This window comes from Oryza glaberrima, chromosome 4 (genome assembly GCF_000147395.1).
Source record: "Oryza glaberrima chromosome 4, OglaRS2, whole genome shotgun sequence".
NCBI lineage: Eukaryota > Viridiplantae > Streptophyta > Magnoliopsida > Poales > Poaceae > Oryza > Oryza glaberrima.
The window spans coordinates 28509055-28524970 of NC_068329.1; the positions used below are offsets into that span (position 1 = coordinate 28509055).

Here is a 15916-nt window from a genome sequence, read left to right on the forward strand (position 1 = left end):
CAGAAACATTGACTGTAAAAATCACAATTCAATTTGCATAGCTATATGTTCTGATGAAATAAAATCAAAGTCACACTATGTAAATTACAATTTGTCTTTCTTTCAACAATAGATTAGGGGTTTAGTTGATGAATTGACGATACTATAGACTATGGGTTGAATAAAGAATTAGATCATATATATGATGGCGCATTTAGGAATAGTAAAATATAACAGCAAAATTGTTTCTGTTTTCATTTTTGTCGGTAACCCTTTCCATATAACTCGGCCAGTAAAATAAAGGGAATTGCTAACTAGCTACCTGCTGATTTATTTTGGTCGGTTCCATGGTGTAGCCGAAGGCCTGGGTTCATTTTAGGAAGGAAAGCCCAGCAGCCCAGTACATGACAACCATGTGCACAGACCGAGTTTGAGACAATACAAAACAAAACATGGGAGGGCGTCATTTGCAAAACATAGTACCACCTCGGAAGTCTTCAAGAAATGAATCCAGCTTAAAAGGCAAAACCTTTGACCGCTAAGCACGACCGTACTTGAACAGGATCTGTTCTATAGGCTCGTACCGTTGCATCCTTGACTAGTAAGGAGACAAGCACTTAAGCTTGGTTGATGATACATAACCTGTGGGCCAGAGCGTGATTGACGGCCCGGAGCATTTCCGTGTGAATTGATCCCACGGCTGTAGAGGATCGTTCCTTTCCGGGCTTTCGCTTGGTCAGGGTTGGCCCATAGGTTGTCTGACAGGCATCCTTTTTTTTATTTCACTACTCCATTAATTAGGCCGTTTTTTCAATCTTTAGGAGAAGCCTGAATTTTACTGTTGTACTCCCTCTGTCTAAAGACAAATCCTAATTTAATTTATATATATATATATATATATATATATATATATATATATGTTGTGCGTCCGTATATTCGATGTGGTATGTCGAATCTAACACAGCCTTAGTAGTACCACTCTGTATGTTCACTGGCTATGTTTAGATTTGACATACCACATCGAATATACGGACGCACATTTAAAGTATTAAATGTAGTATAATAACAAAATAAATTACAGAATCCGCCTATAAACCGCGAGATGAATTTATTAAGCCTAGTAAATCAGTCATTAGCAAATGTTTATTGTAGCACCACATTATCAAATGATGGCACAATTAGGCTTAAAAGATTCGTTTCGTAATTTACACGCAATCTATGTGATTAATTATTTTTTTTATATTTAATACTCTATGCATGTATCCAAACATTTGATGTGACATAGTGTAGGGATTGCCCTGAAGACTGCTATGCAGGTCCAGACTTGGACGAAATTAAATTAAATCACACCAGCTGGGTCCTCAGAAACATAAACCCCCATGATGAATTGCATTATCATCAGTTTGGGTACGGATCAGTACACTATTGGATACAAATTCCATCTACTAATGTTTACAGGTAGAGTTTTTAACCACGTGATGGCTATGTGAAGGAGTAAGATAAACTGTAGGAGAAAAGCATTTCGTAGTGGGCCATGAAGCCTTTCAGGACATGTATTGCAGTATGGGCCGGCCCATTACGCAATTGGAGGACAACAAAGACTTGTATTAGTACCACCTCGGCTATCCACATAGACCAAAGCTGGTTTAAAAGAATTGTGCAGATGACCCATGGCACGACCTTACTTGAACAGGATCTGTTCTATAGGCTCGTACCGTTGCATCCTTGACTAGTAAGGAGGCAAGCACTCAAGCTTGGTTGATGACGCATGACCTGTGGGCCAGAGCGTGATTAACGGCCGGATCATGTCACTGGCTGATTCGATCCCACGGCTGTAGAGGTCGTTCCTTGCCGGGCCTCGCCTGACCAGGATGGCTCTCAGGTTGTCTGACAGGCTCCCAATTTTTTTTTTCCGTTTTGCATTTTCTCCGTCGCATGTTTGCAGTTTTATTTTCCGTTTTGCATTGAAATTTCTCCGTCTCATGTTTGCAGCGTGTTCAAAAAGTACGCAGCTGTATTTCACTTATTTACGGCGCCACATTTTCATGCCGTTTGTGCCAACTATGAACTATCCCGAGCTAGTGAATACAGCTTAGCTTCACAAAACACTGGTGACCCGCTGACCTGCTCGTACCTCGTACCGTCGTACGGCACAGCATTGCTGGAATTAAGGGTGTGATCGATACGGCTTGCTGCTGCAGCAACTGTGGCTGCAAGAGCTAAAAATGGCTGCAGCGGCAGCAGCCGAAAAACAGCCACAGCCATAGCGGCAGCAGCAGATAGCAGTTCCGATCAGGCCCTAAATCCAAGTCCTAGCTAAACAGGATGCTCCATTGAACAGCCAAACCGGCCTCACATGGTCTATCCAAGGACCTGCCAGTTAGCCACAAAATATTTCGTGAAAAGCCAGCTGAAGGCTGAAGCCCTTTTTGCACTGAAATGAGTATGCGTGCGGGCCTGATGATCCGTGGCATTGTTGCTGCGGGGACATCCATGCACTGCAGGGTAATGGAGGAGCTGATTGAGCCATATGTCTCGCTGCAAAGGCTTCCTCCTTTCGGTGGTTAGCCCAGAGCCTCTCCCAGAGATCGACCCAGACCATGCAGTAATCGAATCCAGTTCGATGATTCGATCTACTAAATTCCCAAAGGCTGTAGCGCGCACATGGCGCCAACAGGCAACAGTCCGGGCCATTTCGCCATGCCCCGGGGGATCCCTCTGACGCCTCACTTGAGATTCCTTGCAAGTTGCGAACACATTTTTGTGGTTTTATCTTCACTTGTGAAAGAAGACGTGTCATCGTATGATCTCTACTTTTTCTTTTCAAGAAAGTCTTCTGGGTGATCTTATGAGCACTCTGACTATCTGAACGCTGCCTAATAATTCACATAAAGCTCGGGCGCCAGTTCACAGTTTTCATACCTGGACTACTGCTACTGTGCTACTAGTGCTATAGCTAATGATATGGCATCCAATTAGTTGGGTCCTCACCTGGTCGGTCCATACATGAACCTGACGCCCCCGTGCTGTGCTGACTTCTACGTTTTCATCACCGAAAATATTGCAGTCCCACACGCTCTCTAGGTTAAGGAGCAACTGGCGGCTTGGTGCATATACAGTAGTACTCTTGATCAGTGAAGACCTAGGTAACAGGGTACTATAGCAGGTTCCTGTGCACAATGATGTGAAGCAAAATATGAATGCTTAATTTGTCAACATTGTATACAACGCGCGTCAAAGGAATCATTTCAAGAATGATCCCATCTTCTGATGTAGTGGTGTCCAAGGCTCCATATACAGCTGCCCCAGTGTATAATGCGTGGAAAGTACAGAACTATGTACACCTCATTGTGCAGGAACTCGTCACGAAACGCAATCATATATACAGTAAAACATTTTTTTTGGTGTGGAAGTGCCCTTTCTGTGATCATGCTGCTGGTAGTGCCCAATAAGCTAAGCACCACCAAGTATATTCCCATTGTCAGTAGTCACCAGTGCATTCATCAAGTCGGTTGATATATATTGTCAGGTAGGGACATCGGAGCTAGCTAGCAGCTTGGCCCCGGCCGCCGGCGACCATCACGGCCGGGATGATCGGACGCCATCCCGACTACTTTTCACAGATCATCGCATGCTGCCATGGACGATGACAATGCAGAGAAAAATATTCTTACCTGTTGCTAATTAAACGTCCAAGTCAAACACAGAAACTGAAAACGAATGTACACTAAGTTTTGCCTAATTAGACGTTCTTGTTGCGATCTACGCAATGGTTTCGTCAGCGACGAGGAAAGAATGCACACTGGAAACTGATGCAATCCGAAGGTGACTCGACAAGGAAATTTTTTTTTCGCAGGACAAAAGGAAAAGGAGAGTTGTGAAAACGATCGAAGTAGCCGGGGGTCAAAAAGGGTTTGACCCGCCCACCCAGGCTGTGAATGCGATAGACACTGGCTTGACAGGCCCATCAGCTGGCCCGGTATACCTAACACAATCACGATGTGGGCCCAGCCGGTCAGCGAGACAGATAGCGAATCCGCGGGCCTTTGGGCTTTCGTCAGAGCCCACCTGAACTGTTGGCATGTGCAGCAGTTTTCGGGGTCCATCGAGTGTTGACTCTGCTGAAGAAAGGGTAACAAAACAGATGGAGAGTTTTCCTTGGTTTCACATACACAGGTTAAATGCATTCAATTATTCATCACAAAACCTGTTGTTTTATTGCCTTTAATTATGGACAGGTTAGTGTTTGTTTGTTTATGACGTAACGGGCGCACACCAGTATATATTGTCACTAGACAGTGGGTTTTGTTAGGTAAGTAGTACTGAGAATGTAGCCTCATCATTAAGAGTTCAAGATCATTAGCACGGCGTACACTTGTTTTGTCTCAATAGCATGTGTTCCCACTGTGATGAGATCAGTCGCGTGAACAATCCCGTGATATATATGGGTTATTAAACGCATCATCAGACGCATGGTTGACTTCTTGCTTGGATGGGTTATCTGTCCTAACCACGTGTGTTAGGCGCAGGGATCACAAGCTTGCTAGATTGATCTCACGTACGGCCACACTACATTACCATACAGTTACGCCGAAATTAAAACAAGATGCCAGGTCACTCAACCAACTTTAGCTAAGTTCCAATCGATCCGTGCCCAACCCAACCGTTCCGGCAGCTGTCGGGACAAACTGAGTAGACTCCGAGCGTGTCGATCTATAATTCTAAAGTCAGAGCACACTTTGACGAACAGGTTGACCCACTGTGACCCAGGAATCAAACAGCTAGTAGGAAACTAGCATTTGTCTCAGCCTAATAGCCCAAAGATGCCCTCGTGTGTCCTACTGTCCTTAGCCCGGCCGTGTCAACGCCGAGCCTAAACCGGCCAACACGTCAACGATCCGTGTCGCAGAGCGTGTGCTTTTCCTGACGCGACGGATGCCGGCGCTACTGCTACTTCCTACCCCTCCGAAACCGACGCCGCGGCCGGGTTGGGTTTGGGTTGGGTCAGCGTCGACGTCGTCGTCGCTGGCCTCGTCGGTTTCGGAGGCGACGCGCGCGCGCGCGCGCGGGCACGTGTTACAGGCCGGGAACACTCGATCGATCGCGCGGCCGCGCGCCCGCACGCGCGTCTGGTTTGCTCCGCGATGTTGCGGTGCGCACTAGCCAGCGGAGGACTCGTCGCGTGTACAGGTTGCCGTGGCGATCGAGCGCGCGGCGTGCGTGTCCACGTACGTACGCCGCCCCGCGCGCACGCGCACGCCGCCGTGTTTCGCACACCAGCAACCGGACCATTCTAGCCGGCGCGCGGGCGCGAGAGAGCGAGCGAGCGGCAGGTCGGTCGGTTTCGGGAGACTGGGTGCCCTGGGTGGCACGGCAGTGGCAGGGGGGACAGCGTAGCGTAGCGTAGCTTGCCATCTACGACTGGACGACTCCACCAACAAAACATTAGACTCTATAAACTAAAATTTGTACTCCGTATATATGTTTGTGGCTAGCAAAAATGGTAATCGAGTAGAAAGTTACAGGCAGGATAAGTAAGTGTTCGCAAGAGGAAATTGATTGCACGCTTCTAACACAAACCATGCACGAGCATGCATGATAGTAATACTATATTTATAGTTATGGGTCAATCTACCATCCCACCTTGTGCTAATAACCAATCCTTCAACGAAAACGCATCCAAGAGATCGATCGAGATTACTACTACTACTGCTGTCATCATCTCCAGGTTTTGCAAAGTGCGAATTGCCGGTGAAGTATCACTACTACTCGATCAAGTCAGGCAGGCAGGGGAGGAGGAAAGACATCTCTGAACATAAAGTAGTAATTTCACCGCTGAAAAAAACACCCCCAGCACTCGATAGGGGGAAAAAAACGGAATGAATCGAAAGTTGACCTCCATTCCAAACCCCAATCATTCCGATCGGGCGGTCAAAGCTTCGTCGATACGTGGCAGCGACGTCGCTGGCCCCTGGCCACGGGGAGGGAGGGACACGGCGTGGTGTGTCGCTGGACGCCGCGATTGAGATTTCAGAGGAGGATGCTGTCCCTGTCCCGCCTTTTGACTCGGCGTTCCGATCGATCGATCGGTCGATCGGCTAAGCGAGTAGTAGCAGCAGCAGTGGAGTGCCGTGCGTTGTTCAGAGTTGCAGGTGCATGCGTGCGTGCGTGTGTGCGCGAGAGAGAATGAGAACGGGTGGCGTTTGTGGTGTGTGGCTTGGCAAGGCGGGATGGAGGGTGAGTGGGCGGCTGGCTTTTTCCGGGCACGCGTGCGACCCAATCGGGCCCCGCGCTTTTGACGCCTTCGCCGCCGCAGTCATAAGCGTGACGTCAACGCCCGGGGTCTTCATTCTTCAATCGCTTAAACTGGCTACTATGGCTAACTAATTGCCTAAGCTGTACCGCCGGTCCGCCGCCCGCCGTGTGTTGTGGCCCAGGCCGGCCACCGTCTGTCTAGAAAAGATTCTAAGATTCTGTTTGAAACATATATATTATCATCTTTTACAATATTCCAAGATTTTGTTTGAAACAGATTGTCGAGTAAATTATTACGACAGATTATCTATTTAATTGTAAAGATATGTTAAGTATTTTGATAAATATGTAATTTAAAACATATGGGCAAAGCAATGCATTAAAAAATTTATTCCGTAGTAAATTACAGGGGTATCATCTAAGTAATATTAGCTGATTATATTGACATCGCATGTCTATTATTATCAGTCACAAATCGACGAGCCTAGACGACTGCATAGGATCACTGGCCTTAGTTACGGTGTAGCAGAAAGTAACTTTTCTTTCGCGAATACTCATTGCATGTCAATATATTAGAAGAGTTTTTGTTATACAACTCAATCAGTCAGACATGCCTATGGGGGGAGGGAGAAAAAAACAAAAGCTACAACCAGGTAAAGGAAAGAAAAAAAAACTACTACGGAAAAGGCTACTCCGATCAGCGGGAGGGTGGAGGCAGAACCAACCACACTCCTAATAAGCCCCCAAAAGCAGCAACACCAGTAGAAGACCACATACGAGTATATGACCCTCCGAGAGGATAGACTCCAGAATTACTGAGACCGAGGAGAGCGCAGAGTCGAATACCCTAGAGTTCCACTCCTTCCATATCTACCAAGAGACGAGAAGGACCGGGGAGTCGAAGTTGGCGCGGAGATGCTTAGATAAGCAGACCCTAGAAGACAACCACTAGACCTAAAGCAAGCTGTCAAGGGGGGAGGGCAACCTAGCCAGAGGGCGACAACATGTGGTGCTAGATCTGTCGAGCGAATACACAGTTGAAGAGGGTGTGGTTCGCCATCTCAAGATTCTGTGTGCAAAAGGGGCAGGCTGAGTGCTATCAATATCACACTTCTGGAGAAGATCAGCCGTCCAGCAACGCTGCTAAAATGCAAACCAGATGAAGAATTTACGTTTAAGGAGAAAGTAAATTAATTATATATCTGCTGAGTACTCTAAATTACCAACTAGTACTCAATTATGACTTATGCCCTTGCCTTCATTTCAAAATTTTAATAGTACTAGCGCCGTGTTTAGTTCCGAAATATTTCTTCAAACTTCCAATTTTTTCATCACATCAAAACTTTCCTACACACATAAACTTCTAACTTTTCTGTCACATCGTTTCAATTTATTTTGGCGTGAACTCACAGCTAGAACAATAACCAGTCTCTTCATTCAGAGGATCTCTCTATGTACTACGGCGAATACGATGGTTTCCTGACCATAAGTAGAAGAATAATGTGTTGACTATGCATGATGGGCGGATGCACGCTTAATTTGGCCATATTGCACCGTGCCATGCATCTAACGTCCTGATTGGATGTATATGTGTGCCAGGAGCGAGCGGCGAGGAAAAACAAAAACGTCGAAGAGTACAAATACGCATTGACTGTCGACCTGCAGGTCTGAACTCTGAGAGAGAATATAATACATGGACAAAAATCCAAAAAGGAGAAAGGCAGAATCATAAGAATCCAAGACAAATCGCCGGCCGATGCATGCCTAACGCGACATGAGGGGTTCTTGTTCCTCTATCACAATCTGCTTTTCCAAACGAAACTGATATGAGTACGTATGAGATTAATTTACTTCTCATTAAGTTTGTAATTTGCGAAGTTATATACTACGACTGTACTTAGGACAGAGGTGTATTGTTCTTTGATTTATTTTGATCTGTCACTCTTCTATCTTCACTTCTTACACACATACGCATGTTTTCAGGCAACTAATACACTACTAGAGAATTAATCTTTGTTGGATCGCTAAAAAACGGTTCGAATAAGAACCGGGACTAAAAATTATCTTTATAGTCCCTGTTAAAAAGCTGAAGGGATTTTTTTGATCTTAGTCCCGGTTGATAACATTTTTAGTTCCGGTTTAAAAAGTCATCAGGTCTTACTATTTTTAGTCCCACCAACCGGAACTAAAGATTAACATTTAGTCCCGGTTATTTATACCAACCAGGACCAAATATTGAAAAAAAAATACAACCGCACACTCCTCCTCGGTGGAAGGGAGGCGGTGCCCGGGCGGGCAGGTGGAAGGGAGGGTGGCATAGGCGGCGGCCGAGCGGGCGGAGGGGTCGTCGGCAACGCTGATGTCGATGTGCGGATTGTTGGTTTTGTGATGTGTGGACTTGTGTTGTTTGTTGAGCATGTGAATTAGTAATGTCAATGTTCTATGAATTCGTGTAGTCATTTTGATCCATGAATTTTGTGATGTTGGTGAGTTTAGCTGTGAATTTGTGACGTTGGTGAGTTCGGCGTGAAATCAATATGCTGACAACAAAAATACAATGAAAAAAAAGGAAAAAAAAATTTAGTTCCGGTTTGTAACACCAATAGGTACTAAAGATTTATCTTTAAACCCGGTTATTTGAATCGGGACTAAAAATGGACATCTTTAATTCCGGATTGGGCATCCCGGTAACATACCCAGGATTAAAAGGTGTTTCGAACTGGGAGTGATGTGGATTTCTCCAGTAGTGATAGGAGATAATCTCAACTTGTATATATGGATGTGACTCTGTGAGAAGTGCGCGAGATTCAGAGTCACATTTTTTATTTTTAAAACTTGTATATAAAAATTAAATTTAAATCTATATGTTCGTGAATTTATATATATATATATATATATATATATATATATATATATATATATATATATATATATATATATATATATATATATATATATATATATATATATCAATCTATTTTTTTTAAAAAAATCGCTTTTTAGGTGACATAAAAAAGAGGGACGTCCCATAGGAAAAATGACTTTCACACATACCCGCTTTAATTAATAAGTCGTTTAGTCTTACAATATAATAATCAGTATATATGCATATCATTCTGCATGCCACTCAAGTACTACATGATTTAATTAGCGCAACATCATATATATACTACAATGACAGCAGGCGTGCAAATAAAATACAATTTGTAGAGGTCAGAGGGTACGTGTGTAATTTGTGTTTAGATTGTGACGTTGAGTTTATCTTCTAGTGTGAAATGCTATACAATAAACTAAAGTTGATGGAAAGATTAACAATAATTACCAACGAGAAAGTAATTCGTAGAGAGTTAGATTAGAGCAATTGATGAAGACTATGGTACACACAAACAAGACTTCTTGGTACAGGCCGGGAATTAGGTGCCGCAGCTCATTACCCCTTTACGGTTAGGTGATATCATCAAACATTCCCTCTAATCGTTCTAATTTTTATTTGTTTCTGTTGCTATCGCTAAGACTTCTTTTGAGAGGTCAATGCCTTTGATTACATAGAATTTATTCGCTAGTCTTTCACTGCTTGTTTTATTTGCAGAAGGATAATAAGACATTAATTTAAACTGATTCGACATATTTATCCTGATTCTATCGTGAAAAGCATGCATGCATATTGCTATCAATTAATCAATTATTGAAGTGATATTAATATTGTGTACCCCCCCCCCCAAAAAAAAAATAAATATAAGAGAATCTCAAAATTGCTGAAAAATGGCATGTCTAGCTAGTACTAGTGTGTGCTACCACTACTGGAACATCGTAAAATAAAAAAAAGAAAGAAATGGATGTAGGAATTTCTAGACATAGCACAACAGTATAGCTAGATGTGATATGTTTGGAACAAATAAGGGGAATTTTCTTTTTTGTCTAATCTCCTTTTAATTAATTCCAAAGGAATAATATAATCTATATTCCTATATGAGTTACACTGCACACATCCACCCCCCCCTACATTTCTTACAGATGCTCTTTCTGAGGAACGACAATTATGATCCAACTAATTAATTACCAGACAAAAAACAAAGCTAGTACATTTTTTTTACAGTAGTACACAAGCAGCTAGGGCATGTCAAAACCCTAAGACTACCATGCATAGACTACATTTGTGCATGCATGCATATACTACTGACATAACTAAATTAAGTACACATATCCCAAGGGGAATTAAGCTCTTCTAACATCCATTAGTGCAGTAGTAGTACTGAACTCTCTGTGGGTTGTTGAACAACCGCTGGATCATGATCAGTTGCACCAGAATAACCTGACGCAATGCCGGACGACCGGCAACGACCCCCGGCCGGTTTATCCGGCGCCTCATCTCCGGTGTGGTCAGACAGCCAAAATTCTCCTACTCAATCTCATCTCCCCTCTTTCCAAACGGTATATATATATATACACAAGCTATACATCTTTCCACTACTTCTCCTCAGCTCGCTTTCCCCTTCACCACTGCAACTTGCTCATCACCCACACACCAAGCAAGCACTCACTCTCTCTTGCTAGTTCTCTCCACCACAAGAAGAAACTAGCTAGCCAAGAAACGGAGGATCGATCGAGGTTCAGGATCCATCGTCGTGGTCGTCGATCATGGGGGATCATCAGATGATGCACGCAGCTCCGGCGGCGATGTACAACGGCGGCGGGGGCGGTGGTACGACGAGCTCTCATGGCGTGTGGTGGAGCAACGCGGTGGGGGTACCGGCGGCGGCGACGTGCTCGACGACGACGGAGCTCGCCGGGTACACCGTCTGGTCGTCGGCTCTGGCCGCTGGATACGATGGCATGGTGGCTGACAACGGCGGCAAGCAGGCGAAGAGCACCACCACGGCGTCGTCGGAGTCGCCCGGCAACAACAGCTCGGTGACCTTCCAAGAGCCGGCGAGCATCCCCGACCCGGCCGCCGTCGCCGCCGTGCCGCAGCCGGGGCTCGCCGGCTTCACCGACTGGACCCAGCCTTTCATGTGAGTTATATATACAAGCCAATTAATTAACTCGTACTAGCTACCATATCATATGGAGAGCTAGCTTAGCTGAGATCGATCCTGACATGTTTGCATGCGATTTTGTGTACGTTTCATCAGGAACAACGGTGCTGGTCTGCATGAGTTTCTGCAAGATGGCCACCATGACATGAGCGCGTCGAGCTTGATGAATCACTCATCAAATAACCTAGCACTGCAGCAAGCAGGTCACCACCACGAGCTGCTGTCCAGCTTCGGCTCAGACCTGCTCTTGTCGCCGACGTCGCCGTACGGCGGATTCCAGTCCTCGCTGCTGAGGAGCCTCATGGAGCCGACGGCGAAGCAGCAGCAGCAGCAGCCGGCTTTGGCTGGACTCCAGCAGTATCATCAGTACCAGCAGCAGATGGGACACACACCAGCAGCTGCTGCCAAGTTCGCGCAGGCAGTTGGGGCCAGGGATTCACTCCAGTTCACCAACGACGCGCCGTTCTGGAACCCTTCTGCCGGATTCGGCATGCCGGCGGCTGTGGCGGTGGCGGCGGCAGCGGCGCAAGATCAAGCTAGCGTTCGCTCTGCCAAACGCTCGTCGCCGGCGCCGCCGCGTGCGGCAGCAACCCTTGCATTAAAGGTTTGTACATAGATGATGCATGCATACAAGATAGCTAGCTAGTTCTGTCATTAGCTACTTTAATTTTAGGGCATTGTGATTGATGTTTTGTTATGTGTATACGTGTAGACTGCTATGGAAGGAGTAGGGGACTCTAGCTCAGTGATCACCAAGAAGGAGACAGCGTTCAAGAAACCGAGACTCGAGACACCGTCGCCATTGCCGACCTTCAAGGTAGATAGATACTCACAGAGACATAGCTAGCTGCTATGCATCATGAGTTGAACTCAATCTGGTTTAATTAGTATAAAACAGTCTGCATTATTTGATGTCACAATAATATATAGGTCATGCAATTTAACAGATCGATATAGATGCATCTTTACTAAAGTTGTTCGTATGTGCAAATTGCAATATACTTCAGGTTAGGAAGGAGAAGCTAGGGGACAGGATCACAGCGCTCCAACAACTAGTCTCTCCTTTTGGAAAGGTGAGGGAGGCTTTTGATGGCCAATGTGCACTATATTACAAACAACAAGAGTGCTTGGAACTATGCATCAACATCTTCTGTGCAAAAGAGTTCTTCCTTTTTGATCTCCTCCTCCTTTCGAGATCTATACACTATATGCAAAACAACACAATCTTATTCTCTTCTCGATGTGCGCGCGTGCAGACGGATACCGCATCGGTGCTCCATGAGACCATCGAGTACATCAAGTTCCTGCACGACCAAGTTGGTGTAAGTGTGTGCAAGTACACCATGATTCCCCACCTTTAATTATAGCATCCTGGAGCACGAACTCGCACGTTTCTTCAGATGAATCATGCATCAGAGATTCAGAGAAGAGAGTACTGATCAGTGTTACCTGAACATTGTCTTGTGTTTTGTTTTCTGCAGGCTCTTAGTGCTCCATACTTGAAGAACGGTGCCCATCAATTGCCCCACTTGAAGGTATTGCCAGTGCTGGATGCTGCATGCTTGCTCTCCTTTTCAGCATTCTGATCGATCACTGTACTTATGATCGATCTGTGTGTGTCATCTCTGTTCAAGCCAGTGCTGATGATGGCTTCTGCAATTGATTTGTTTCGTTTCAGAACTCAAGTCCTGACAAGTCCAAGCACGGCGAGATATCACTGAAGGGCCGGGGGCTTTGTCTGGTGCCGATATCGAGCACGTTCGCCGTTGCCAGCGAGGTGCCCGTCGAGCTGTGGACTCCATTTGGTGCCAACTTTATTAGGTAGAAGAACAAGTCCTGGAACTGAAGAACACTGATCAGAAGCGTCAAATTAACGATCGAGTAGCTAGCTGCTAATATAGTCGCCTAGCTAGCACAAATCGAGATCTGATGTTTCTTGATTGTATCTACGTACTAGTTGTATGATAATAATTTCGTAACCCTAGTAGTACTGATGCTGTGGCTGTAATCAGCAAAGCACTGAGCTAGTTAGCTAGATGAACCTTTGGAATGAGTGCTTGAAGACTTGGATTCATTCTTCAGGTTCATCACAGAATAAGGAATTGGCTAGTTGAGAGGGGACATAATTATGTACTGATCATCATCGGGTTCTTATGATTGGTTGTTAGGTTGCATCGTATCATTGAGTAGTTGCGGAAGAATTTGTTAAAGAATTGATGGCTCGATTTAATATATGGTGGATCAAATCAAGTAATGTAGCAGGTTTCTCTCTGTTGATTGTACCAAATAAAAGTGCCATCTCTTTGATTAATGATACCTTTTGCTTGCTTCTCTTTTAAATCTGATCGCATGTAGAGCTTCAAGAATTTGTGCATGTGTTTCTTTTGATTAATTATTTCCAGAACTTTCAGGTTAACAATTCCATTTCTGTAGTGGATATCAGCATGCCGAAAACTTATGCTTGGGCATATTCTACTCATCTACTGTATTTTATTATTATATGAACAAAGATAGGAAAAATGAAAATTGATCCATTGATAAAATCATATTAGGAAGATATTTTGACATACGCTGTCAAGTTCCTATAATTTTGGTGCTCAGTGTTATGGGGCTGTTCAGATTGATGTCATTTTTAACTATACCATTTTATTTAGCATAGTTGCTAAAAAAAACTACCTACATTTAGTTTGTTGCCAAATTTTGGTAAATACATAAGAAAACCTGCCAAAATTTTGGTAATAAATTTGGTAAGGTTTATTTTGGCTAAAATCAGAACAAGCCTTGTATCAAAGAATGGTTAATTTATCATATACGGAAATGCAAACCATTTAACTTGGCAAGAAAAAAATATTTTCACAAATATAATAATTTTATAATTACCATTTCGTGACCTGACTACTGACTTCGGTAATTCCGTATATCTCTTACCCCCACAGACCCCTTGTTAGGGACGCTAACTTCGACTGGCTGGTCTATATACGCCAGTATGCTTATGCTGGTAGCATTGCACCATATCCAACACTTATGGTCTAGTTGAGTCTATACGCGTGGATTAGTGACTGCACGAGCAAAGCCTTTACCCTTTTTCCAGAGAAAATTGAACTTTTTTTTATCACACCAATGCTCTTCAAAAGAAATTCAACGCACCACATGTCCAATACAATTCTGTTCTGTTGAGGGTGTTGAAATTTGAAATAGCTTTCACCCCCCAAAATTAACTCTTTACCAAGATTCATGGTTGGTACAGAGTCAAAATTCAACATAATTGCTACTCCCTCCATTCCATAATATAAGACATGGTTAAAGTTGGCAGAGTATTCAAAACTAATCTTTGACTTATAATTTCTCATATACTATAAAGTTTATCGCAACAAAATTATAACCATCTTAAAGTAAATTTAAATGTCAATTCAATGATACTAATTTTAGCAAATAAAATTTAATTTATATTATAATAGTGATTGGTCAAATGTTTTTAAAAGTTAAATCTTGTAATGTGTGCACGCCTTATATTATAGGATAGATGGAGTATTCAAAAGAATTTCAGTGCCAAAAAGTAGGAGGAGATGTGTCAAACAGTTGATTTTCACCCAATCCATTAATATTTGTACTGCACGAATACAATTCTATTTGAACCCTTTATTTCTTAGAACTGAGTGAACCATCATGTACCTGTTACGGAATTTGATTCAAGTTTCACTTGTATGAGAGCTACAACCATACATGCATACGGTTCAACAACTATTCTCCTTAGTGAAATGGTAAACCAAATGCGACGAACTCCTAAAGCTAGTAGACAAGAACAATTCAACATCATGCACAAAAACACAATAATAGAATTCAGTCCTTACTGAACTACTATGTACGTCTAGAAGATATATATTATAAAAAATATATAAAAGTTTACCAGTCAATCAATAAGGAGCATTACCTTTTTTTCTCTTTATTTACCAACACATTTAGAAATCCATGAGCTAGACATCTGCATCGCATCCACCATCTGCCTCCCCGGTTTGCCTTTGCCCTGTATTGTCAGCTCAGAGACTCACATAGCTGCATTGGTTCTCTGCATGCTCAATTCTGTTAGAACATTTTTACATGACTAGCCACCAGAATGCACAATATGGCCGGCTTGCGAGAGTACCTGACAGTGACAAGAGAAGGCTGCATTGCAAACTCATCTCAGTCTCGGCCACCTGTTAACTGAACCTATCAGATCCAACAAAGATCAGCAAGACAATGCTTTAGTAGCTATAATATGATACTATTGCTGAATGCCTTTTTTTTTCTGCTGAAAAATTCAGTGATCAAAATGTGGATGATTGGGCTGAGTTAGGCTGCAATGTTGAAGAAAGCAGATCTCTGAAATCTTACAGGTCATGGTCACTTGAAAGGGCTTTTCCTACCTTCCTGATACTGAGAGATTTGCAAGAGCCTCACTTGCTGACATTGTCATTTAGGATGGAAGTCAAGCACTTGTACTTCCAACGGTTTCTATCAGCTGCATCTCAAATCCGACTGCTCACAGCTGTAAAATTATTCACTTTTTTCTGAATCTCTGATGAAAGTCAAGCATGTGCTTCCATGTCAGATCTCCTCCTCGCTTTGCTTTGAGATCTCGACGAGTTCTCGTTAACCTCGATGGG

At 43.7% G+C, this 15916-nt stretch overlaps 1 protein-coding gene and 2 non-coding genes across 3 annotated transcripts; all 3 read left to right on the plus strand.

Moving 5' to 3' along the window:
- The first annotated feature begins 523 nt into the window (after positions 1 to 523).
- Positions 524 to 747, plus strand: LOC127772378 (small nucleolar RNA U3). Its single transcript, XR_008017369.1, has one exon. It is a non-coding gene; the product is annotated as a small nucleolar RNA U3 (small nucleolar RNA).
- Positions 748 to 1654: 907 nt separating this feature from the next.
- Positions 1655 to 1876, plus strand: LOC127772379 (small nucleolar RNA U3). Its single transcript, XR_008017370.1, has one exon. It is a non-coding gene; the product is annotated as a small nucleolar RNA U3 (small nucleolar RNA).
- An 8804-nt stretch (positions 1877 to 10680) lies between these two features.
- Positions 10681 to 13584, plus strand: LOC127769444 (transcription factor bHLH112-like). The gene is made up of 7 exons (XM_052295028.1): positions 10681 to 11246; positions 11367 to 11874; positions 11983 to 12087; positions 12278 to 12343; positions 12527 to 12592; positions 12752 to 12805; positions 12949 to 13584. The coding sequence occupies exons 1-7, from the start codon at positions 10873 to 10875 to the stop codon at positions 13093 to 13095; spliced, it is 1320 nt and encodes a 439-aa protein (XP_052150988.1). The 5' UTR covers positions 10681 to 10872; the 3' UTR covers positions 13096 to 13584.
- Positions 13585 to 15916: the final 2332 nt, after the last annotated feature.

What these genes read in the sequence shown, in the direction of transcription:
- LOC127769444 (XM_052295028.1), top strand. Translation starts at nt 10,873, where the DNA reads ATGGGGGATCATCAGATGATGCACGCAGCTCCGGCGGCGATGTACAAC. An exon ending in GACTGGACCCAGCCTTTCAT is followed by an intron (nt 11,247 to 11,366) that starts GTGAGTTATATA and finishes ACGTTTCATCAG; the next exon opens with GAACAACGGTGCTGGTCTGC. An exon ending in CAGCAACCCTTGCATTAAAG is followed by an intron (nt 11,875 to 11,982) that starts GTTTGTACATAG and finishes GTATACGTGTAG; the next exon opens with ACTGCTATGGAAGGAGTAGG.